At 52.7% G+C, this 24,614-nt stretch overlaps 2 protein-coding genes across 5 annotated transcripts; both read left to right on the top strand.

Moving 5' to 3' along the window:
- Positions 1-1,044: 1,044 nt before the first annotated feature.
- Positions 1,045-17,684, top strand: CSF3R (colony stimulating factor 3 receptor). 4 transcript variants are annotated; one of them, XR_011487951.1, is made up of 18 exons: positions 1,045-1,327; positions 2,600-2,654; positions 4,454-4,537; positions 6,795-7,091; positions 8,221-8,344; positions 8,499-8,686; positions 9,421-9,590; positions 9,708-9,861; positions 9,954-10,033; positions 10,438-10,651; positions 12,821-13,009; positions 13,386-13,487; positions 14,062-14,208; positions 14,320-14,460; positions 14,706-14,799; positions 15,043-15,124; positions 15,249-15,376; positions 15,542-15,626. XR_011487951.1 is itself a non-coding variant. In XM_070468391.1 (18 exons), the coding sequence occupies exons 4-18, from the start codon at positions 4,474-4,476 to the stop codon at positions 16,019-16,021; spliced, it is 2,526 nt and encodes an 841-aa protein (XP_070324492.1). In that variant the 5' UTR covers positions 1,046-1,327; positions 2,600-2,654; positions 3,670-3,747; positions 4,454-4,473; the 3' UTR covers positions 16,022-17,684. The 4 variants fall into 4 exon arrangements, 3 of the variants coding, with proteins under 3 accessions (XP_070324492.1, XP_020735886.2, XP_020735888.2); XM_070468391.1 differs by lacking the exon at positions 15,249-15,376 and adding an exon at positions 3,670-3,747 and having other exon boundaries at positions 1,046-1,327; positions 15,542-17,684; XM_020880227.2 differs by lacking the exon at positions 15,249-15,376 and having other exon boundaries at positions 1,046-1,327; positions 15,542-17,684.
- Positions 17,685-18,198: 514 nt separating this feature from the next.
- Positions 18,199-24,064, top strand: MRPS15 (mitochondrial ribosomal protein S15). The gene is made up of 8 exons (XM_020880230.2): positions 18,199-18,423; positions 18,685-18,729; positions 19,662-19,737; positions 20,512-20,560; positions 21,043-21,127; positions 22,060-22,118; positions 23,472-23,663; positions 23,912-24,064. The coding sequence occupies exons 1-8, from the start codon at positions 18,288-18,290 to the stop codon at positions 24,047-24,049; spliced, it is 780 nt and encodes a 259-aa protein (XP_020735889.1). The 5' UTR covers positions 18,199-18,287; the 3' UTR covers positions 24,050-24,064.
- The last annotated feature ends 550 nt before the right edge of the window (positions 24,065-24,614 follow it).

The following is a 24,614-nucleotide window of genomic DNA, read 5'->3' on the forward strand; positions in this document are numbered from 1 at the left end:
GGTCAGGACAAGGATGAATGGAAGAAGGAGGTGGGGGGGGGGGGGGCACTGCAGTGATCCAGGTAAGAGAAAGGATGGCTTAGAGCTGGCTGCTATTGGTTTAAGTGATATTTATATTTTCCAACTTTTCATCAGGAAAATATCCAAACATATGGCCAAATTGAACTTTACGGTGAATACCTATCTACTCAGGATTCTGGTTCTAATACTTTGAAAGAAGAGTCAATGGGATTTGCTGAGCATGTGGATCCTATGGGGCACTTCAGAGAGGTAGCTGCCGACAGTTGGATATTTCGAACTGGAACCAGAACCGGAGCCCAAGTCTGCCTCCTCGCAACAGACTCAGAAGCTCACTTTTCCTAAAATGTGTCATATGCTGTGGACACTCCGTTAGTGTGTTAGTACCTAATCTTTATTGAGTCATACCTCCAAGAAACTATGAACAGTCTGAACCCGCTTCAGAAAAATGCACAGAAAATTATTCGTAAACAGCTGCAGGGTATTCGTGGATACAGACCATGAAAGACTTAAAATGTAGTCTGTTTCACTCAATGAAAAAACATTCAGTTTGGCAGAATCACTGTGAGTGAACAATGATTATTAATGTCTCGTGAGCCTATGAAGACCAGAGCCTCATGAGTGACCCCTGCCTTGTCCCCAGAGTCTGTATTTTTTCCCAGAGTCTGTATTTCTCCGTCTGCAAGGCCTTCGGGCAGCAGCGGGGAACATGCAGAGGGGAACATGCAGAGGGAGCAGGGAGGAAGGTACTGTGTTCCAGAATTCCCTGTAAACTTGGAGGCCGCCCCCTGAATATTGGGAGGATCAGGGCCCCAAAGTCAGTGCCAAAAAGAGGCTTAGGGCCGAGCGAGCGTTCGAGCCAGGGTCTGTCTCCAAGTGATGCTCCCCCAGGGCGGGGGGAGGGGGGGGGGGCACGGGAATGGCACCCGGCGGGTTGGAGCCCGGGCCCTGCCAGCCTCAAAGCTTTGAGTCAGGAAATCCGGAGGCAGAGGTGGGGAACAACGTTGCCACATCCCTCAGCCCCTTTAAGACCCCCGAGGCAGGAAGGCTGCCCAGGCCTCCCCGGCTTCCCTCCCAGGCCCCTTCCTGGGAGGAAGGGGGTGCCCGTGCCCGCGTCCACAATGCAAGGGAGGGAAGGAGCTGGGCAGGTGTTGCAATCGGCAGCCCCTGCGCCTGTCAGAGACGGAGCCATTAACGACAGGGCTGGGGACAGAAGCCCTGCTGCGGCTGTTTTCAGGAACTTGAACTTGCCTTGAAGAGGAGAGCAGAGACAGGGAGGCCGGGCGCCCGGCCGGCTGCAGGCTCCAGCGTGAGTAGGGGAACCCCTGGGAGGACTGGGCCTGGGAATGATGGGACCCTGGAGTCTCAGGTCCACTCCCTCCGCTCTGCCAAGGGCATACGCCCCTTGGCGACCTTGGACCAGCACTCCAGCCTTAAGAATTTACCCCTGGGAACCAGGAGCCCTCAACACTGAGTCTCTTTTCCCAAGGTGCCCCTACTTTTTTGGGGGGTGAGCGCTGCATTTAGGAAGTCACAGACAGATAAATATCTCTTTGGGACACTGAGCTGGGCTCAAGAAAGGGCTGGATTCAGGGAAGGTTATACTCATTATTTGCCTCCAAGTCTCTCTCACAACCTGTGCCTTAACTGCTTCCAGTCTCCACGTAAACTCCACTCCATGTAAATTTCTCTCTTTCCTCCTCAGCCCCTCTCTGGCTTGCCTTGGCTCTGAGCTCCTCTCTGTCTGTCTCAGAGTCTCTCTGTGCCTCTTTTTGTCTCTCAAGGGCCCCTTTGTCTCTTGAGTCTTAAACTCTCTCGAGTATCTCTTTCTTCTCAGCCTCTGAGTGCCTCTGTCCTGAGAATCACCATCCCTTGTCTCAGGCTCCTTTCTCTCTCCTGCCTGAGTCTTTCTCTCTGTAATCTCTCTCCAGTGTTTTGGTTTGTGTATCCCACTATCCTACTTTTTCCACCCGTCGTTCTCCGTCTGAACCACATGTAGGAAGTCCTCTCCCTTTGTTTTGTCCCAGTCCCCTCCTCTCCCCAACCCTCTTCCCAAGGAAAGAATCTTCACGTGAAGGGGAGTAGAAAGAACAGGGGAGACAGAGGCGTGAACTGGAGAAGGGGAAGGAGAGAAGGTTGAGTGTGATGGGATGGAAAGGACAGGAAAGCAGAAAGGTGGTGGGGGGCAGGGGTTGGTGATGCAGTGACCCCAGGGGACAACACAGCGTGCTGGGACTCGAGTCCAGAGAGTGAGCAGGGATGGCTGGAAGCAAAGGGGGAGACGGGGGACCAAGGAGCAGGGAACCCAGAAACGGGGCTTTGAAACGTGAAATGTGACACAGACAAAAGCAAGGTGGCAGTCCTAGGAGGCAGAGACCACACAGTTGGTAAGCAGGGGAGAGAGGTACTAAAGCATGCTGAGTCCATGAGGTGGTGTCCGCTTCATGGTGCATGAAAATAACATGGTTATGGAGAGCTTCCTCTATGTAAGCGCCACGCTAAGTGCCTTTATCACGGACCATCTCATTTCATCCTCACCCGACCTGGAGATGCAGGAGCTACTGTTATCCTTCCTTCACAGATGGGGTAACCGAGGCTCAGAAAGGTGGAATAATCTGCCCAAGGTCGCCAAGCTGGTAAGTGGTGGACCTGGGGTTCAGACCAGGTGGTCTGACTCAAAGCTGGGCCCCCAGAAAGTGACGCCATGCTCCACCTGGTCCCAGATCCCTCTCGGCTGGGGTGGGAAACATCCAAGGCTGCCATGGGTGACCAGGGACTGATGCCAAATGTGCCAACCCCTGGTGACCCAAGGAGAAGATGACTGGGCCCTTGGGATTTGGGGTTGGGTTGCCCACTGGGAGCCAGTGGAGAGGGATGAAATGGTACCTTCGCTGGGCAGTAGGGCTGGGATATGATCAAAAATATACAGGGACAGGCACCAGTGTCCCAAAATCTGAGCCAAGGAGGCTAAATCTTCCCCAACAAGTGTGTGTTGGTGGATAGTCAAACTGGATGCTGTAGGAACAAGGTTGCCAACCACTAATTGGTAGACTGGGGTCCTCTGAACAATTGTGTGGGTTTCTTACTGCACAAAGCTGCCCAGAAAGTACAGGCTGAAATCCAGCCTGCTCTCTAGTTGCCAGGTCCTTGTGTGGAGCTGCATTTGTCCAGAGGAAGGGGTGCTTTTTTCCTGATTTGCAAAAAGATGACTTAGGGGCTAGCATTCACCTGGTATCCTGATACTGCAACATATAAGGATCCCTGCAGGCAGAAACAGCTTTGGGTATCTGCAGTTCTTATTCACGCCTCTGTCTTGGAGAGCACAGAAGATTGGTTGGGACACAACCTACATGTATGTGTTCACGTATGTACATGCAAAAGCTTGTCAGCGATTCCCACTGATCTACCATCCAGCGCATTAGTTAGTGCTGGAGGACCAGGTGTCTGGCCCCAAGACCCCAGTGGGAGCAGAGTGGAAAGGCTGGAAGCCACCCCAGCAATAGAAACCTTTGCTTACTTCCTGAGACTAATGAACTAATGCTCCCTCCATCTGGGCACTGTCGCCATGACCACCGGATATCTGGTCCCAGAAGGCCTCTAGAGGTCTGTGCCCAGAATTGGGGTATCCTCTCAACCCACCCTTGCCTTTAGGCATTGCTGTGGAAGCCAGCTTTTCAAAGTGTAACCTGTCCTCAGCTGTTCCGTGGAGTTGTCCCTTTCTTCCAGGCAGTGAGTATCTCTGACTCTTTGAGCATGGCTCACCTTGGAGGACCTACCCAGTACTCAGACATGTGCAATGTGATATGTGCCAGGGAGTCAATACCCCAAGGACAGCCCTTGACCAACAGGGGGCAGGAACTGGCGGACAATGTTCCCATCCTCTCTGCCAGCCAAGTTCTGAGGCATGTTCAACGTGGCTCCTTGCACGATTCCAGCAGGATCGAGCCCCAGCTGTCCCCAGTTTGATGACGCACCCTTGTGTTGCCTTTCCTTCTTACCCATTTCATTCTCCCCACTCCCTTACTCTGTTCCTGGAGTCTTCCCCAAATAAACTACCTGCAGGCAAGCCTTCATCTCAGGCTCTGCTTTCAGCAGGTTGGGGTCAGGGAGACCAGCTAAAACAGAAGGGAATGGGAAGAATGTTGTTCCCTGTGGCTCCCTTCTCTCCTCTCTGCTTAAAGGCACATATAATAATAACAGTCATTTGAGGGTCATTTCCTATGTGCCAGGCACTGTGCGATGCCCTTGACTTGCATCATTTTGGGTCTTCCTCCCCAAACCCTATGCAGTGTAGGTTTTTGTTACCTTCATTTTGCAGAGCAACCAGGCTCAGAGAGGTCAAGTAACCTGGCTGAAGCCACATTGTAGTAGAGCAAGGACTAAGCTCAGCTCTGATTCCAAAGCCCATGACCTTCACCACCCCCTCTGCCTCCAGGTGAGGACCAAGCTGGCACGATGGTGGGGCTGGGAGCCTGGAGCCTGGTGGGAGCTGCTCTGATCATCCTGCTGCTCCCCAGAAGTGAGTGTGATCATGGGTGAGGGTGCCATGGGGTGGAGGGATCACTGGGAGAGATGCTGGGGGTGGAGGAGGGAGTCATTTCCCTGCAATATCACAGTGCTCCTGGGGTTCCTAGAGAATCTCCAAAGAATCGACTGGGCCACAGATGCGGGGCAGCTGGGCTCCCACGCACAGACCTCTGTAGGCAAACCAACACCTCTGAGGAAAGGTGAGGGGACCTGGGCTAGCCGGCCCGGGGAAAGTGCAAGAGACCCAGGTCTTATCTGCAAATCTCTACCAGGTTGTCAGAAGAAACCTCTGAGTCCTGTGCAGGCTTCATGGGCAGTAGAGGGATCAGGGTGGAAGCCGTGAGAAGGCAGCTTTAATCCTGAAGCAAAGAATCTCCAGGACTTCCCTGGGTTCCCTGGCAGAGTCCCCAGAGGTTAGGACTACGTACTTGCACTGCAGGGGGCACAGATTCAACTCCTGGTCATGGAACTAAGATCCTACGTGCCACATGGTGCAGACAAAAACATAATAATAAATATATATATATATTTTTAATGAATCCCAGGCAGAGCTCTCCATACTATGGAGACTATCTTAAGAGGTGCGGAGTCTCCCATCTCTGGCAGTATGCAAGCCGAGGCACAGCAGGGGTCAGCAAACTTTGATGTAATTTTCAGCTTTGCAGGCCACATACAGTCTCTGTGGCATGTTCTTGCTTATTTGTTGTTTGGTTTGGTTTTTCACCCTCTAGAAATATGTGTTCTCAGCTGGTAGGCCATACAAAAACAGATCATCCTAGCCCTGTGGGAGAGGACTTGGTGGAGTGTTGAAGTAAACAGTTGGCAAGAGTCCTTCTGGTCTGAAATCCTGAGTCTGTGATGCGATAGGAGCCCTATAAACTTGCTCTGTGACCAAGAACAAATTGCTCCTCCTCTTGGGGCCTCAGCATCCCCATCAGCAAAATGGGCTGCACACAGCTGGGAGAGGAGAGAAGGCATTGTGGGCAAGGTCCAGTGCTTGTTCATTTATTCCAGACACATTCACCAAGGGCCTGCTCGGCGCTAGGCTCTGGGAATGCAACAGTGAGCAAAACAGCCAGGGGTTCTGGCCTCGCAGAACCTATGGTCTAGCTGGGGACACAGAGTAGCAAATCATCACGTGACTCTATAATTACGAAGGATAATATGAGCTTTGGGAAAGTTCAGGAGGCCTGGCATGGTCTGATTGGTCAGATTGGTCTCATTGGTCTGGTTCCTCGCAAGATGCCTGAATGTCAACCAGGTGAAAGAGGGGTGGCAGAAAGGAAAAGAAGCACCTCCAAAAGGACCAACAGGTACGAAGATCAGGAGACTGGAAGGAGCGTGGCATTTTCAGAAAATAGCATGTAGGCTGGAGGGACTGGAGCTGAGAGGCAATGGTCTGGGCTGGAACCGGGAGGGTTAGGCAGGGGCCAGGCCACGAGGGTTGTGAGAAGGATCTGGGTCTAGGGCTGTGAGAAGGATCTGAGTCTTTAACCTAATCATAGCAGCAAATACATGCCAGGCACTGTTCTGAGTGCCTTACGCATATTCTGACATCTAATCCTCCCAACGTCACTAAGTTAAGGGCTTTTTTATCTTCATGTCACAGATGAGAAAACCAGGGCACAGAAAGTCTGGGTAACATCAAGGTCACAAAATTACTAAGCAATAGAACCAGGTTCTAAACCTAGGCAGTCTAGTTCCAACATCCACACTCTTATCCATCACAGCATACTGCCTTTCAGAGGAATAACAAGCCATTGAAGTGCTGTGGTCAAGATGGGGTAACAATCAGATATGAATTCTGAAAAGATTGCTGTGACTGCGGGCTTCTTATCATTCTAACCATTGTTTCACCATTGTTGGGGAGGGGCCTGGTCTCCATCTGGTGGCGTGCTGGTATTGGCTTGCAAGCACTGATTGTGTACCTCTCTTCCCAAGTTCACATTCAGCCACGGTGGGAATATTTACACCAGGGAAAGCAGCCCAGGCTACAAGCCAGGCTACAAACCAGGACCCATTTCTCTCTGTATAGCAGGTTGATAAACATTTACCCCCACACCACTATCTCCATCTCAACCCAAGAGCCTCTCCCAATCTCTGCACACATCCTTGCCATTCCAGCACCTGCCCCCTCTGAATCTTGGAGGGTAAAACAAGAAGGTAAAGGCACTGAGTCTAGGAGTACTGAGTCTAGGAGCCCTGCTCTGCCAGAGGAGTCACTTACGGCCCATTCTCTTCCACCCCAGGCCTGGAGCAGTGTGGGCATATCCTCCTCTCAGCCCCCATCGTCCACCTGGGAGATCAAGTCATGGCCTCCTGCATCATCAACCAGAACTGCAGCCACCTGGTCACCGAATGGCAGATTGTATGGAAACTGGAACCAGAGCTCCACCCTAGGGAGAGGCAGCAGCACCTGCCCAATGGGACCCTGCAGTCCACCATCACCTTGCCCCACCTCAACCACTCTCGGGTCCTTCTCTCCTGCTGCCTGCACTGGGGCAACAGCCTGCAGATCCTGGACCAGGCTGAGCTGCAGGCGGGCTGTGAGTCCCTGTGACCATCCCCTCACTCCGCCTCCAATGCCTCCTGCCAATACTAATAAGAGCTATTCTTTCTTGAGCTCTTGCTCAATAAGCACTTTATAAGCATGATACCACATCTTCCCTATGAGTGGGTAGTACTATGTAGCCCCATTTCACAGATGAAGAAACTGAGGCTCAGGGAGGGTAAGTGGCATGCTGTGTGTGTGTTAGTTGCTCAGTTGTGTCCAACTCTTTGCGACCCTATGAACTGTAGTCTGCTCTGTCCATGGAATTTTCCAGGCAAGAATACTGGAGTGGGTAGCCATTTCCTTCTCCAGGGGATCTTCCTGACCCAGAGATCAAACCCATGTCTCTTATGTCTCCTGCATTGGCAGGTGGGTTCCTTACCATTAGCAAAGTGGCATGCTAGAGGTCACAAATTAATAAGGATGGAATCAAAATTTTTATCAAGCACTGTGGCTCAAAAACCAGTCTAGTAACCACTACTCCATATGTCTGCCGGGTAAGCCCAACTCCCCATCCACAGGAAGGTGTCTCCAGGGAGGACATTCTCAATGAGGTGGGCATGCTCTCAGATTCTACCCCTACCCCAGTCTCAGCCTTCTGCTCAAACTGAGAAGGATGGATTTGTGCCAAGCCAATGCATAATGAAAAACAGAGACCAAGGTTCTTGTTTAAGAATCAATAATAGTGAAAGTTAAGATTTACAGAGCACTCATACATGCCAGGCACTGCTCTGAGCTCTGTATACCTAGTAAGCCACTCAGCCCTCACAATAACCCTAGGTGGTAGGTATATTACCATTACCCCCATTTTACAGATGAGGAAACTGAGGTACAGAGCCATTAGGTGACTTCAAGATCGCACCGCTAATGAGTGGCAGAACCAGGATGAAAACCCAGATACTACACTGTTACTGTCAAAAAGGGTGGAGTTGAGAGGGTTGGAGGCTCTGTTTACTTGTCTCTGTACATGTGGATAACTTAGCTTACCCCAGGGCTGCCCTTCTGGGGTCACCCTGCATGGAGACAAAGGCATGACCCAGGGCAAGGAAATGCCCAACTGGTCCCAGTGGGAGCTTTCTGAGTGGTCTTACCTGAAGCCCTCACTCTCTCCGCCCTACCCACAGACCCTCCCATTGCACCCCACAACCTATCCTGCATCATGAACCTCACAATCAACAGCCTCGTCTGCCAGTGGGAGCCAGGCCCTGACACCCACCTATCTACCAGCTTCACCCTGAAGAGCTTCAAGTGAGTAAGGGTCTCTATGCCAGTCCCATTACTTTGGGTCCTGGGACAGAGCTTGGTTAGGACTGTTGGGGTGGACAGCCAAGGCAGAGATGGGGAGGAGAAGGGAGCCTGGCTTTCTGCCCCCACTTTACATCCAAGCCTGGCCCATTGGCAGGAGCCAGGACCAATGCCAGACGCAGAAGGATTCCATCCCTGACTGCGTGCCTGAGGACGGACAGAGCCACTGCTCCATCCCCCGCAAACACCTGCAGCTGTACCAGGACATGAGCATCTGGGTGCAGGCCAGGAACGCGCTGGGGACCAGCATTTCCCCGAAGCTCTGCCTTGCTCCCATGGACGTTGGTGGGTGACGCTGGGTGTGGGGGAGGAAAGAGGTCCCCACCATGAGCAGACTCAGAGAGGCACAGGCAGGGAAACACAGACCCAGAGACGGACAAAAAGATGCTGAAAGACCTGGAGGAAGAGAAGGGAGAAAAACAAAGTGGGATTCAACTGAAGACAGCTATGGAGACACAGACAGGGATGTGGAAGAAACACAGGCAAGGAGACACACTCATTCCTTCTTTCAGCAAATTTCTTGAAGCGCCTACTCTGTGCTAGGCACTGTTCTAGGGGCTGGGAGTACAGCAGTAAACAAAACAGCAAGAATCTTGCCCCCGAAATTTTGCTCACTTACATTCTGGTGGGCAAAGAATAATAAAATGTCAGGTAATGGTATGTGTGATGAAGAAATTAAGCAGAGGATGGGGTAGGGACAGAAGATCCTTGGAGGAAATGAGGGAGCAAGACACTGTATATTTGGAAGGTAAGTGCTCCAGACTGAGGGAACAACCAGTGCAAAGGCCCTGGGGCAAGAGTATGAAACAGAGAGAGAAACAGACTCCTAGACAGAGACAGACCTGCAGAAACAGGATGACACAGATGAAGAGACACAGAGAGAGACGGGAAGATATAGAGATCCCACGAATGGAGACCCAGAGAAGAAAGGGACCCACAGACAGGGAGACAAGCGAAAGCCAGGGCAGAGCCCTGTAGGATGAAGCAGAGAAAGTGGCCGATAACCCCTCTCCTTGCAGTGAAACTGGAGCCCCCCACACTGTGGGCCCTGGAGCCCAGCCCTGGGGTGGCCCCGCCCCAGCCAGGCTGCCTGAGGCTGCGCTGGGAGACCTGGAAGCCAAGCCTGTACATAGAACAGAAGTGTGAGCTGCGCCACCAGCCTCGGCTTGGAGAAGCCGGATGGGACCTGGTGAGGCAGAGGGCAACCTGAGGAGCCTGGGGTGGGGGTGGCTGAGGGGAGGGCAAGCTGAGCTGGCCCCGAAGGGCACAGAGGTCCAGGCTCAGAGCCATGCCTGCCTTCCACCAGGTGAGCACCCTGCCCGCCAGGATCCCCGAGTATGAGCTCTGTGGGCTCCTCCCATCCACAGCCTACACCCTGCAAATGCGCTGCACCCGCTGGCCCCTGCCCGGCCACTGGAGCGAATGGAGCCCCAGCCTGGAGCTGATCACCACACAACGGGGTGAGCAGGTGGTAAGGGGCTGGGAGCAGCCATCAGGACCCAGGCTGGCCTCCAGGGCCCTCCCTGACCCTCCCCTCCTGCTCCCTCCTCAGCCCCGATCGTCAGACTGGACACGTGGTGGCGGCAAAGGCAGCTGGACCCCCAGACAGTGGCCGTGCAGCTGTTCTGGAAGGTAACCCCCTGTGAAGGCCATCCCTCCACCTCTTCAGACTCAAACAGACCCCTGCAAGCTGGGGCTCTGGACTCCAGCAGGTCTGGCAGGCTTGGATGCATCCGTACGTGATCTGCACACACTTTGCTGGGTAGTGCACTAGGGAGCTGGGCAGTGCCCTTCTGCAGAGACTACGATGCATGCAGGACTCACCTTGCTAGGCGCCTGCTGCTCACACTGAGTTACTTTATCTTCTCCTCCCTCCTAGGACCTGGCACAGGGGGAAGAAGGGAGGGAGAGAGGAGGACTGACTCCCAGTCTGGGCGGCTCAGTTCCGGGGACACGGGCACTCCATCTAGAAGCTCTCCCCCACTCAAGATGAGCTGGGCATCCCCTTATCTTTTTCCTCCTATGCCCACTAACAGCCAATAGCCCTGGAAGAAGACAGCGGGCAGATCCAAGGTTACCTGGTTTCCCGGAGACCCTCAGACCAGGCTGGGGCAGAGCCAACCCTCTGTGACACCACGGAGCTGAACTGTACCTTCCGGCTGCCTTCAGAAGCCCGGGGGGTACTCCTTAAGGCCTATAACGCAGCTGGCTCCTCTCGTCCCACCCCTGTGGTCTTCTTGGAGAGCAGAGGTAAAGAGGGCCCAGAGCTAGTACAGTATGCTGGGTAAGCATGTGAATTCAGAGGCTAGACCGCCTGGGTTCAAATCTAATCCTGTTACTTGTTAGCAATGAGATCTGGGCAAGTTACTTACCCTCGCTGGCCTCGTTTACTCATCTAGCAAATGGGAATGGTACAGTGTCTAACTCAAAGCATTGCTGTGAAGATTACCTGAGTTTAGACATGTGCCTACACAAAGTAACCGTTCCATACCTGTTAGCGACTATTATTATCATTAGCCAGAACCAAGTTAAGCTGGTGGCAGTGCCTAAACACACATACACACAAACACAGTCTATTCTGCCAAGGAAATGGGAGACAAAGTTCTAAAGTTTTCCAGCTGAAACACAGTCCCTGGGACCTCCCTGGAAGTCCAGTGGCTAAGACTCCACACTCCCAATGCAGGGGGCCCAGCTTTGATCCCTGGTCAGGGAACTAGATCCCACATGCCAGAACTAAAGGTCCTGCAAGCTGCAACAAAGATCAAAGAGCCCACTATGCTTTAACTATGACTGCTGCTGCTGCTGCTGCTGCTGCTAAGTCGCTTCAGTCGTGTCCGACTCTGTGCGACCCCATAGACGGCAGCCCACCAGGCTCCCCCGTCCCTGGGATCCTCCAGGCAAGAACACTGGAGTGGGTTGCCATTTCCTTCTTCAATGCAGGAAAGTGAAAAGTGAAAGTGAAGTCGCTCAGTCGTACCTGACTCTTCGAGAACCCATGGACTGCAGCCCACCAGGCTCCTCCGTCCATGGGATTTTCCAGGCAAGAGTACTGGAGTGGGCTGCCATTGCCTTCTCCTAACTACAACCTAGCACAGCCAAATAAATAAATATTTAAAAAAAAATAGTCCCTGAGTTACTTGTTCATTCTCAGGGGATCGGTCACTATAACCCCCAGGTGCCCCTGAACATGGGTCTTCATGAAGTGAGACTCACAATAACAATAGCTAGTATTCCCATTTCCCAGCCATGTGACCCTAGACCAGTCACTTAACCTCTCTGTCTCCATTTTCTTTTTTTTTTAATTTTTATTATTTTTTGGCTATCGTGGGGCTTTGTTGCTAAATGCAGGCTTTCCCTAGTTGCGGCGAGCTGGGGCTACTCTTTGCTGCAGTGCACAGGCTTCTCATTGCGGTGGTTTCTCTTGTTGCAGAGCATGGGCTCTAGAGCACAGGCTTAGTAGCTGTGGCACATGGACTTAGCTGATCTGAAGTATGAGGGATCTTCCTGGACCAGGGATCGAACTAGCGTCCCTTGCATTGCAAGGCAGATTCTTAGCCACTGGACCTACAGGGAAGCCCTGTCTCCATTTTCTTATTGCTAAGACAGGGACAGTAGCAGTGCCCCCAATGGGACTGTTCAGTTCAGTTCAGTTCACTCACTCAGTCGTGTCCGACTCTTTGTGACCCCATGAACCACAGCACACCAGGCCTCCCTGTCCATCACCAACTCCCGGAGTCCACCCAAACCCATGCCCATTGAGTCGGTGATGCCATCCAACCATCTTCTCCTCTGTCGTCCCCTTCTCCTCCTGCCCTCAATCTTTCCCAGCATCAGGGTCTTTTCCAGTGAGTCAGTTCTTCGCATCAGGTGGCCAAAGTACTGGAGTTTCAACTTCAACATCAGTCCTTCCAATGAACACCCAGGACTGATCTCCTTTAGGATGGACTAGTTGGACCTCCTTACAGTCCAAGGGACTCTCAAGAGTCTTCTCCAACACCACAGTTCAAAAGCATCAATTCTCCAGCACTCAGCTTTCTTCACAGTCCAACTCTCACATCCATACACGACCACTGGAAATACCATAGCCTTGACTAGACGGACTTTTGTTGAACTGTTAGCAGACTCAATGAATTAATACACATAGAGACCCACACAGAGTGAGCTTTCATCATCACCAAGCACTAACACCACAGCGGGCCTATTTCATGTACTGTCTCATTTAATCTGCACCACGACCCTCCACGGCAGCAACTTCATTATCATCATTTCCACCTTCCAGATGAGGAATCTGAGGCCCAGGTGTTGACTTACCCAAGGTCACCCAGCTTGTAAGTTGCAAAGGCCAGATTTGAACCCAGGTTTCTAGCTCTAGGGCCTTTCTTTTCATCTTCATATCATCGTCTCCTACTCTATCTCCAGGCCCACCCCTGGGCAGACTCCACGCCACCGCTCAAGACCCTCATAGCCTCTGGGTGGGCTGGGAGCCCCCCAGTCCTCCACCTCAGGGCTATGTGATTGAGTGGGGCCTTAGTCCCCCCAGCCCCAACGGCAGTCCTATGACCTGGAGAATGGAGCATAACGGAAGCATTGCAGGGACCTTGCTGCAGGGTGAGACAGGCCTGGGGGCTGGGCAGATGGGCAGGGCCGGGGAGCAGGGGGAGCATTTTATGTGCCTGAACCATCCTAAGGATGTATATTACCCGGCCTTTCCTGTTCCTGCATCGTTCTCATCTCACGTCCTCCGAATCTGGAAGTTCTTCCTATAGTCTAACTGGAGCCTCTCTTTCTAGCCCTGACTCTGCCACCTTTCTAGCTCTCTCTCCCCAACTTGTTGCCCCTTACCCCCACCAAATGATCTGAAGAGACTGCAGAGGCCAGCCCTGAACAACGAGGCTCAGGTTACCCCTGAAATCTAAGGTTAGCTCCCAGCCATCATCAGAGGCTGGCCCCTAACCAGAGAGCCCACCCCATTTTCTCTCTACAGAGAACATCAGGCCCTTTCAGCTCTACGAGATCACTGTGACCCCCCTGTACCAGGACACCAAGGGACCCTCCCAGCACGTCTATGCCTACTCCCAAGAGATGGGTTCGTTAGCCACTAAGTCTTTTTTTCAGAATCCCCTCCTCTCTCTCAAGGCCTGTCTAGGCCCCCGAAAATCTGGAATTAGGAGAAAACGTTTTCTTTCCCTCCTACCTCTAGCCCAGAAAATGGTCTCCCTCAATCCTAAGACTACCCCTGGCTTACACTAGACCCCTGCAGCTGGAAAGAACTCAGGTGATGGGGTAATGGAAACTGGGAAGTAAGCTCAGCAGAATTCAGGGAGCAAGTTTGACAAAAACTGGTCAGGTATCACATGAGTGGCAGAAATCAAATAGTGAACTAGACAAAACCAGGCCTGGCAGAAATCAAGAAGCAAGGCTTTGGAGTCAAAGAAAAGCAGGTTCAAATCCCAGCTTAGCCACTTATTAGCAGTCACTGGGATTCAGTGAAAGTTCCTAGGAAAACAAGGCTTAGATATGAGTCCCCCTGCACTTTATTATACTACCCACCCCCACAAAGTGTCCCAGTTCTTGTGTCTGGGGAACCACAAGAAGTCCAACTGGGCTCCCTCATCCCCACACCACTCCCCATCAGCCCCTGTATCTCTCTCTTCCGGCAGCCCCCTCCCATGGCCCAGAGTTGCATCTCAGGCACATTGGCAAGACATGGGCCCAACTGGAGTGGGTGCCCGAGGCCCCTGAGCTGGGGAAGAGCCCCTTTACCCACTACACCATCTTCTGGACCAACACTCAGGACCAGTCATTCTGTGAGTCTATCCGCAGCGACCCGCAGCCCCAGAGGCCTGGGAGGGGGCGCTCAGAGGCCTTGGGAAGGTTCAGCAGCCTGGGCCAGGCTCACGATTCTCCTCTACTCCCAGCCGCTGTCCTGAATGCCTCCACCCATAGCTTTGTCCTCCGTGGCCTGGAGCCTTCCAGCTTGTACCATGTCCACCTCATGGCCACCAGCCAGGCGGGGGCCACCAACAGTACAATCCTCACCCTGATGACCTTGGCTCTAGGTAAGGGGGGAATGGGGTCTGGCCAGACAAGGCTGTTGGGAGGGGGCCTAACCCAGACGACTGCCATTGTGAAACTGGATAAGCCTTGCCTGGATCCTCTGATCTGAGGGGGGAGACCCAGCACTATCCTTGGAGCCCAGTCTGAGGGAGGAGGCCCAGCCCTGCCCTTGGAGCCCAGTCTGAGGGAGGAGGCTCAGTCTCACATGCATGCCCTCTTACCTCTCCTGGCTTTCCCCTCACCGCAGAGGAGTCTGAGCTGCACATCATCCTGGGCCTGTTTGGCCTCCTGGTCTTGCTCATCTGCCTCTGTGGGGCTGCCCAGTTCTGCTGCAGACCCAGGTGAGTCCGTCTGAGAGGCCTGACACCCAGTTAACCCTGCCTAAGGGAACTGAAGGCCCAAGTGAGCAAGGCTGGCTCCTCTCAGACTTGCCAGGCCACAGGGTTCAGGTCTGGGAGTCAGGCCCCCCTCCTTCTCCTCTCTACACAAAGGGGTCATCCCTTCTGCTGCTGGGAGTAGGTGGGAGAAATGCTGGAAGGACGGGAGGGCATGCTGACCCAGCCTTCACCTGCCCTCTTCTCCAGCAGGAAGTATTCCCTCTGGCCAAGTGTCCCGGACCCAGCCCGCAGCAGCCTGGGATCCTGGGTGCCAACCATCGCGGCAGAGGTGAGAACACTGGAGGGAGAGGGAAATGGGTCTGAGGGTTAGGCTCCTACCCCAGGCTCAAAGTGAAGGGATACTCCCCCAAGAATGAGTACTCAGGCCTTCCCATCACTTCACCTCTTTATAGAGCAAAGCAGACCTGAGTGTGAATCCCAGCTCCACCCATTTCGAAGCCTCAGTCACCTCATTGTGAAATGGGACAAATCACACACAGAAGCATTGGGGAGAGTCACCAGGCTGTCTGAACAGCACATAGTACGTGTCTGGCACATATGAGATGCTTTGCATCCTCTGAGTAATCCTTTGAGTTCCAGCAAGGAACAGCAGGAATGCCCCACCACTACCCCAATTCAGGAAGGGACAGGGGCTGGGACAGACATCTGAAATGAACCAGATCCTCACCACACATCTTTATGTCAGGATATCTTCCAGCTGCCCAGCCTTCGGGACCCCGGCATGCCACCCATCACCAAGATCACAGTGCTGGAGGAGGAAGAGAAAAAGCCAGGGCCCTGGGAGTCCAATGACGGCTCAGGGACCGGTAGCCTCTCCACCCTTGTCCAGGCCTATGTGCTCCAGGGGGACCCAAGAGTACCTTCCACTCAGCCTCAGCCCCAGTCTGGCAACAGCGACCAGGTGCTTTATGTGCAGGTGCTAGGCAGCCCCACAGGCCCAGGGCCTGGGCACTACCTCCGCTGTGACTCAACTCAGCCCCTTCTGGAGGGCCTCACCCCCAGTCCCAAGTCCTACGAGAACCTCTGGTTCCAGACCAGCCCCCTGGGGGCCCCAGAGCCCCTAGTCCCACATCCGGAGGATGACAGCATCTTTGAACCTCTGCTTGACTTCCCTCTACTACAAGGACTCCGGGTCAGTGGGGCGGAGGGTCTTGGGGGCTTCTAGGGCTTCCTGGGACTCCCCACCTGGGCCTGCTCTTTGATAAGCCTGGGCTATCCAGAGAAGAGAATGCCAGTAAGCCCATCACTAAAAAACCACTCAGCTCCAGGAAAGGCAGAAAGGCTCCCGGCCTCCCCCTGTCTTTGACCCTTAGCATCCCTCTCCCATCTTCCCAATCTCCACGGGCTGGGTCTCCCACTTCAAAGGCCAGACAAGGCTTGGTTCAGCTTGCTCACTAGCCTTTGTTTCCCATAATCGGTACTTGATTCCTATAATTTCAGTCTCTTAAAGTGGTTTATGGTCTGATTTGGTTTGGCTTGATTTTGAGCAACTCTTGAGTGGGCCTGAATCTCTGTTCTTTTTCTTTTCAGAGCCTGAGCTATTGTAGGGGTGGGGTGCTCCTCAGAATCGTTCACTTATTTATTCTTTCTTTAATTCCTTCATTCAACTAGCCCTCACCTAGCACCGAGGTGCTGTGCTGGCAGCAGGGTTCCAAAATGACTAGGCTTAGTCCATCCTCAAAGAGTTCCCATTCTAGTGACGGAAACCTGAATAATGACCACCAGGGTACAGTGGCTATGGTTACCAAAGGAGTCACAGATAACTGGGGACATGGCGAACAGAACTTGGAAACAAGTAACCCCTGTAAAGAAAATATAATTAAAAACAAAATCTCCCACTGGCCTAGAAAACCTGTCCACAAGGGTAGACAAGGAAGAAAAAAAATTTTTAATTGGGTAAGAATTTAACCAGAATGTCATGGGCAAGCAGCTCAAGAGTTTGCAAGGACGAAAAGAAGTCTTACACTTTTACACAATGAAGCGGATACAACTCATTGCATACATTTTCTCAAGATAATCAATAACTAGTTCTCAAGCAAGAGGACTTGACAGCACTATTTGTCACACAAGGATCATCCTAAATTCAGCTGGGAAATGGGGGAGCCACCTGGGTTTGCTAATTGCCTTTATTCAGAGGAAAAATAAATTTCTCATATCTTCATAAGAGGGAGGTTTGCAACTTTGAGCTGGAGACCAGCTCCAGCTCTCCCGCAGAAACTGGGAGACAGGGGCTCTGTCTTTCTTAATGATTACATTTCAAACAGACCACTCTCGGGTCCCTGAGAAAGACATCCCTGAGTGGTAAAACTGGCAAGAGGCCTATTTAGCTTTTAAAAAGATTTACACGCATCTCAAAAGGGCAGAAAAAGAATTCAGTTACATGTATTCTAAAATAAATGCTTTAAGAAAAGCAAAGAGGAGGAGAGTCTTTCTCTTTTTTGTACTGGGGGAAATTAAGGTATATTTTTCCTACTTTTAATTGGCATTTGTCCATGTCTGCATGCTCAGTGGCTCAGTCATGTCTGACTCTTTGCAACCCCATGAACTGTATCCCACCAGGCTCCTCTGTCCATGGGCTTCTCCAGGCAAGAATACTGGAGAGGGTTGTCATTTCCTCCTCCAGGGGATCTGTCTCCTGCAACTCTGGCACTGGCAGGCAGATTCTTTACCACTTAGCCACCTGTGAGGCTGGCATTTGTCCTTATACCCCTCATTTCACAAATATCAAAACTAATATTTCTTGAATACTTACTATATTCCTGGTGCTTTGTATACAACCGTCTCAGTTAACCCTCTAACAACCTAAAATAAAGATACTGTTATTATCACCCCCATATCATGGAGTAAGTACACTGGGGCCCAGAAAGGTTGAGTGACTTGCCCACAGTGACACAGCCAGCAAACAGCCGAGCTAGGATTCCAGGTGTCCAAAATCACCGACCTCAGTCACCACGCTGCAATGCTGCCAGAGAAAAGGCTGAAACCCGGCAGTTCTTACAGGGCCCCATCCTGCACTCTCGGGGGAGAGGGGGTGGAAATATTATGTCGGGGGAAGAAGACCACTGACAAGCCCGCGGGAAGCCCCCGGGATAACTCGTCAGGAAACTGGAGTGGGATTAAGGGCAGGATGCATGATCAAGAAAAGGTGGCATTAGAGTTGATACAGCACCGCACGCCAGTAACAGGTCCAGGCAACGACCAAGTCCCTCCAGTCTCGCGCTATAGCTAACCAGACCTCTCCTCTTGACCCAACTTCGCGTCATCACTGAGGCCTACCTGCCAATCCATCATCTCGGTCCTCATCTGCTCCGGTCTCGCAACTGCACTCGATTGGTCGAGCCGGGGCCAACATGGCGGCGCCCGTGTAACCCAGTCCCTACCGCGAAGGCGACGCGGCCTTGGCGCGGGTCCCTTGGGGGTCGGAAGTCACCATGCTGAGGGCGGCGTGGAGGGCGCTGAGTTCGATTCGAACCCAGGCAGTGACACATCCCCCAGTCCTCGGGTTTCCGGGCGGAGAGTGCGCCAAGCTTCTCTCCGTCCAGCGGGACCTTCACTCAAGTCCTGGAGGTGAGCTGAGAAGCCGAACAGCGAGAATAGGGAAATAGGATTTGGAGGAGATAGAGGGTATGAGGGGAAGGAGGCTACTGGGTGGCGGTGTAGCGGCAGGAGAAAAATGATGGGTGGGGAAGAAGTGAGGTGAAGTGGGAGAGACACGGGGCATCCCGGTGCCGAAGAAATGCGGCGACCACAGACCAGAATCGCGGCTAGATTGTTTAAGGAGACGGACCTCAGCCCTCCCCCTCCCCCCGCCCCGCTTTTTTTACGTAGGTCTCATCCTCCGGACCGCCCGCGGATATGCCACCCAGAAACCAGGTAGGAACTGGATTCGACTTGAGGCGGAAGAGAGATTCAATTGCCTGGAAGGCTTGAGGTGGCTACTCAGAGCCTCCCGGAGGCGGGGGTGGAGGGGTGATGGTGCAGAGGTCCTGCGAAGAAGCCCACGCCCACCTTGCAAGAAAGTCACGGGCCTGGATCCTGCATGAAGGGCAGGGGGAGAGGAGGATGGGAGCAGGAGCTTTTAGAGTGGGTGTGAGTGGAAATGAACCATTGAGAGGCAGTACGGGGCTGACACTACCGAGGCTTACCTAAAATACAGCGCTTCGTGTCCGCCCTTCCGAGGTGGAGAGCCTGCTTTCCCATCCCCAGGCAATCTGCATAGCTGTTCAGATCTCTCTTACTAGATCTTAATATTATTAGTGTAATGGCAGAGCAGGGTCAGAGTGGAGAGGACAAGTTGATCTCTGCCTTGTCTCTCCCTCACCTGCAAGAACACACCAAGGCTGAGGGTTTCTTGTGATCTCTGCCTGGTGTTTACATTTCGGACATCTCCTTAAGTAAGCCCCTCAAGTCATTCATGCAGTCAGCCAGCGAGTATTTGCAGAGTGCCTGTTGTGTGCTGAGCCACAGAACCAGGCTGCGGGGATGGGTGGGGGTGTATTCAGAGGGAGGCGAGCTCAGTCTGTCCACAGGAGGACCCATCCTGGCGGGACATCTGATAACTGTAGAGCCAGACAGGTGTGTGAGAGGCACAGGCACAGAACAGGGTCTTGGGAAAGGCCGTCTGCTCCCAGCGTGAACTGCCGAGGCAGATGCCCATAGGGTTTAGAGGAGAAGCTGAACCCGGAGCTGCCAGTGCCTTGCTTGCGACCCTGGACGCTTCTGACAGGGGGGATGGGAAGAGCCAAGGCCAGGAGGATGGACAGTGAGAGCTGATGCTGGGTGTTTCCCACCCCTGCATTTGACAGCCCAGCAAAGCCAAGACGACGACCCGCCCCCTTCCACGCTGTTGAAGGACTACCAGAACGTCCCTGGGGTTGAGAAGTAAGCAGGACGAGATCTCCCGGGTGAGGCAGAGAGCCCTGGGGGGGCTGGCTCCCAGGGAGAGGGCTGCGGGGTCTGAAGCCTGACTATGAAACAGGGCAGAGAAGCCCGGGCCTGGTGAGAGTGACTGGGCAGGCAAGCCAGATGGAGCATGCCTGCTGTTTTTATGCTCTGGGTAAAGACCCTCTGCCTTGAGATACCACGGAGGCACCACGCCTCACAGGTCTTTGTAGAAATCTTGCATCTCTCTGTCCTGTGAGGGAAGGCACAGTGTCTCCGTTTTGTGCATTATCAGACTGCCCAATGCCATACAGCTCCTAAGGCGAATCAGGGCTAGAAGACCAAAACCAGGCCCCTGTGCTCAGCCCCTGTCCTGTGCAGTGGGAGCTGGGCAGTCTCTCCGGCCCCTCCCACAGTGCAGTGTGACATGAGAAAGAAACAATGACTGTAGAATTGAAGTGTCTCAAGACCGACCGAGCCATATTCCAGCTAAAATGGAAATCTTCTTTTTGCCCTCCCTGAAATGAATCTGGAACACTTGAGCTGACAGCCCCAGTTTTCTGTTACCACATGGTTGCATGTTCTCAGCCTAGCAAATCAGATCCATGCTGACTTTTAATTCCTGAGAAATGGCACCCCACTCCCAGAGAGACTCCTGTTGTAAAAGAAATTTTTAACCACTCTTGATTTTCAAACTAAAATGAAAATAGCCTTGCTTCCCCTTCCCCCTTTCCCTCCACACCTGTCTCTCATTGCTGCGGTTTTTTCCCACAGGGTTGATGATGTTGTGAGAAGACTCTTATCTCTGGAAATGGCCAACAAGGTGAGTGGCCTTTGCCAAGCTTTGACCTCTCTCTGTCCTCTTCTGGGGACTCCCTCCTACCCTGGTAACATCCCCCAGTCCATGCTTCTCAAGTCAAAGTGCTTATCCCACTGTCATGCTGTATCCACTTGTCAGTACCCCAGACTGAATATCTCCAGGGCAAGGACTAAGGGTACAACTTGTTCCCTGTTGTACCCTTAGCACCTGACAAACAGTAGGTACTCAATAAAAATCTGATGCCTGCATGAGCGAGCAAGGTTTGGGGACATTGATCCAACATTCTTCTATCAGTGGCATTGGCCTTAGGCTCACCTAGATGTGAACAGCCCTGTGATTGGCCAGAGGCCATACCCTGATGAGCTAAGTGAAGTCAGTCCCTGAGCCTTGAGGCCTGGTTGCTATGACTGCAGCCCTTACTTGGAGGCATGAGGGCAAGTTGGGGGTGGCAGACCTCACAGACTCTCCCTCTCTATCTTCAACAGAAGGAAATGCTAAAAATCAAGAAAGAGCAGTTGATGAGCAAGGTCGTGGAAAACCCGAAGGACACCAGCTCCCTGGAGGCTCGAAGTTGGTCGCGGGGCCCTTGGGGAGTTGGGGTATAGGATAGTCTGCTAGCTGGTGCTTGATTCAGGTCCCTCATCTGCAGATACACTGGTGTTAGATGTGGCGTGATAAAGAGGGAGACAGGAAGGACCAAGGAACACTGGACTCTGTTTTCTGAGCTCCGTGATGTAGTCATATCTCTGTATGAGCTCAGGTGACGTTGCTAAGGAGCTTGTTCCTCTCTCTGCTCTGCAGCTAAGGTGGTGAGAAAGGGCGCGTGGTCAGGGCCAGCATCCCCACCGCGCCCTCTGCAGTGCTCCCAGGACTCGGTGTACTGCATGCGGGAAGGGCCTTCTGCAGTGACAGCCTCTCCTTGGGGCCATCTTCTGCTTTTGCCTTTTCCCCTATCTCTGCAATACAGGCTTGAGCCAAACAAGAGGATACCCGAAGGAAGGATGTTCTGAGGCTCTAAGAGATGAATGGGAGCTGATAATTCTGAAAACTCATTAGCGAAAACACAGATAAGGGTGGCAGCTGGGGGGGAAGAGGCAAGGAGGAGACTCTTGACAGTTTGGGGATCTTCAGTTATTGCCTTAGCAAGGACCTCCGGGGCTGTATTCAGTCTGTAACCATGATAGCAGGCATTCCAGACTAAGTCCTGAATTTAATAGGAATGCTCTAAAATTTTACCATTAAGAATGCTGATTTGGGGGTTTGGGGTTTGGCAATGAGACCTTCATAAGATTAAGGAACTTCCTTTCCTCAGACTTTGCATTCTTAAAGGCAAGCTATTCCAAAGTCTTTTGAGCTCTTGAAATTCAGACTACTCTGGAAATGGTGGAGGGCTGTACAAGAGCTTTGGTGATTGTTATTCCTTGAGGTCTTAAAACATAACCGAGGTCTGGCCCTTCCTTCCTCTGTGCCCGTCTCTCATCCGCTGTGGTTTGTGGTTTCAGTTGTTGCCTTGACTGTCAAGATCCGCAGTTATGAAGAACACATGCAGAAACATCGAAAGGTAACCCTTGGGCCTCGCTCAGAGCTAAACGTCAGCAGCTGTGGGGAGAGGAGCCTGAGCACTGAGGGGCTCTGGGTCCAGAGAAGCAGCTTGAGAAGCCAGAGCAGCAGAGCACCCGCCCCTCAGCTGCAGAGGGAAACACACTTCCCTCCCGCCTCCAGGGGAGACAAGGAACCTTTCAGGGTGGGCTGAGTGTCATCCATGGTCAACAAGAGCACAAACTTCAGAGCAAGGGCAGTGTGTGGCACACAGGCGCCTTCAGTAGCTGTTGAGTGCATGAGTGGGGTCAGATTGCCCTGGGTTCAAAACTCACCTCTGCCACCACCACTTGACTAGCTGTGTGACTCTAGGGAAGTTACCTGTCGAAGACTCAGTTCTCCTGTCTGTCAAATGGGGACCGTATTAGTCCCTGCTGAGAAGATCGCAAGGACTGTATGAAATAATGGCAGCCGATGGGAGGAAGTGTGTTTCCCACTGCAGCTGAGGGGCGGGTGCTCTGCTGCTCTGGCCACCTGGCTTCTCAAGCTGCTTCTCCGGACCCAGAGCCCCTAAGTGCTCAGGCTCGTCTCCCCACAGCTGCTGACATTTTAGCCAACTGCTAAATACTCTGTGTGCACCAGTTCATTTAACCCTCATACTCTTCTTTGTAGCCCGTAGTATGGAAGAATAATCTGGGTGGGGCATGATTAAGTTACCCCTGCAGGCACACCACTAGGAAATGTTCTGCTGAGACCTGAAACTCGGTGGTCTTGCTCCAGACCCACATTCCTAGCCGGTCTGCCAGATCTCAGCATGGTGTTCGGGCACAGAGCTGCTGTAATGAAGCAACTGCTGGTATTTTTAATGAACACACACTTGTTAACACAAACTGGTCTGGCTCCATGCCTGGCATCTCTCTTCCCCAAAGCTAGTTGAGCTGCTCCATGAGATCACAGTTGGAGTATGGAACACCAGCCCCACTGAGGAAGCAGTGTTTGACTGCGGGCAGGGCTCTTCCTTGGCCTTCCCTCCTCTCACCCCAGTTGACAGTGTGCTGAGCTGTGGAGAGGCTGAGTGAGTGGGTGTAGAGGAAAGAGCATGAGATGTGGACTCAGACCTCCAGGCTTGGATTCCAGATTGACGTCACACAAGGCCCTGACCCAGCACAGTTCTGAAACCTTTAATGAATCAGTTAACATCTTTGAGCCTTTATTTTCCCATCTGTAAAATGGGAGTAACACTGCCTAGCTCAGAGTTGCCCTGATATTTGCCTAAGATTGTTTCAGTGCCATGGTAAAATGACCATGCTTTGTTCCTATGAAGTGGCACCCACTTATTTACATAATACTCAAAGTAATACCGATTCTCATACAGGACAAAGCCCACAAGCGCTATCTGCTGATGAGCATTGACCAGAGGCAAAAAATGCTCAAAAACCTCCGCAAGACCAACTATCCTGTCTTTGAGAAGACATGCAAGGAGCTGGGGATTGAGTATACCTTTCCTCCTCCGTACCACCGGAAAGTCCACCGACGCTTGGCAACCAAGAAGGCTCTGTGCATTCGGGTACGATTCAGAACTGCTGCTTTGGTTGGTCCCGCTCCAGGACTGTGCTGGAGAGAGCAGAGGGAGAGGTTGTCTGAGTCTGAGCAAGGCATGGAGCTGGGCCTGAGGCCTTGTGGCTCCCAGGTCACCAAGCCCATGGAGAAAGGCTGGGGTGACCATCTGAGGGAGTCATTTCCCACCCCAGCTGCTTCAAGTGTGCAGTTTTGCGTAGTATTACAAACGCTTATCCTGTCCCCTCTTATCCCCAGGTTTACCAAGAGGTTCAAAAGCTGAAGAAGCAAAAAAGGGCCTTAAAAACTGCAGCTGCAGCGGCCCAGAAACAAGGCCAGAGGAACCCAGAGAGCCCTTCTGAAGCCAGACCAGAGGCAATCAAAGAAACCCAATAAATGTCGATAAAGTCATGTCTTGCTGCCTTGAAGAATAACAGTAGAGAAGGTGGGGCTCCTTGTGGCCTGGGACAAGGAGGAATTCACTCGTTCATGAAGCTCTGGGATCCTGGGGGTGTCAGAGGCAGAGTCCCCGCCCTCCGGCACCACAGGACACATTCTTATCACACACCTCACACACTCTCAGGTAAACAACCCCCCGTCATCCAGGGGCAGTTCAGTGGAGGTGAGCCTGAGCGCATGGTGGCACAGAGAAGCAAGGCTGACTGGCTACTGGGTGAGGAGGCCAGTGTCAGAACTACCTCTAAACAGTTGCCTAAAGGATGAGTGGAGGTTCGCCGGGCGGAAGTAGGGAGGGAGGGCATCCCAGGCAGGAGGGATTGCAAGTGCAAAGACAAAGAAGTGTGCAGGCGTGTGCTGCACTCAGCAGCAGAACTGGACACACAGCTTGACAGGTAGGCTGCAGCTAGGCTATGAGAGGCTTCATGTGCTGGCTGGGAAGGAGTGATGATAACAAGTCTGTGTTTCCACTAGATCAACAGCAGCAGTGTAGAGCTGGACAGGA

The sequence above is a fragment of the Odocoileus virginianus genome, chromosome 5, assembly GCF_023699985.2.
Source record: "Odocoileus virginianus isolate 20LAN1187 ecotype Illinois chromosome 5, Ovbor_1.2, whole genome shotgun sequence".
Taxonomy (NCBI): Eukaryota; Metazoa; Chordata; class Mammalia; order Artiodactyla; family Cervidae; genus Odocoileus; species Odocoileus virginianus.

What these genes read in the sequence shown, in the direction of transcription:
- CSF3R (XM_070468391.1), top strand. Translation starts at nt 4,474, where the DNA reads ATGGTGGGGCTGGGAGCCTGGAGCCTGGTGGGAGCTGCTCTGATCATC. An exon ending in TTCACCCTGAAGAGCTTCAA is followed by an intron (nt 8,345 to 8,498) that starts GTGAGTAAGGGT and finishes GCCCATTGGCAG; the next exon opens with GAGCCAGGACCAATGCCAGA. An exon ending in GGTCTTCTTGGAGAGCAGAG is followed by an intron (nt 10,652 to 12,820) that starts GTAAAGAGGGCC and finishes CTCTATCTCCAG; the next exon opens with GCCCACCCCTGGGCAGACTC.
- MRPS15 (XM_020880230.2), top strand. Translation starts at nt 18,288, where the DNA reads ATGCTGAGGGCGGCGTGGAGGGCGCTGAGTTCGATTCGAACCCAGGCA. An exon ending in ATATGCCACCCAGAAACCAG is followed by an intron (nt 18,730 to 19,661) that starts GTAGGAACTGGA and finishes TGCATTTGACAG; the next exon opens with CCCAGCAAAGCCAAGACGAC. An exon ending in AACGTCCCTGGGGTTGAGAA is followed by an intron (nt 19,738 to 20,511) that starts GTAAGCAGGACG and finishes TTTTTCCCACAG; the next exon opens with GGTTGATGATGTTGTGAGAA.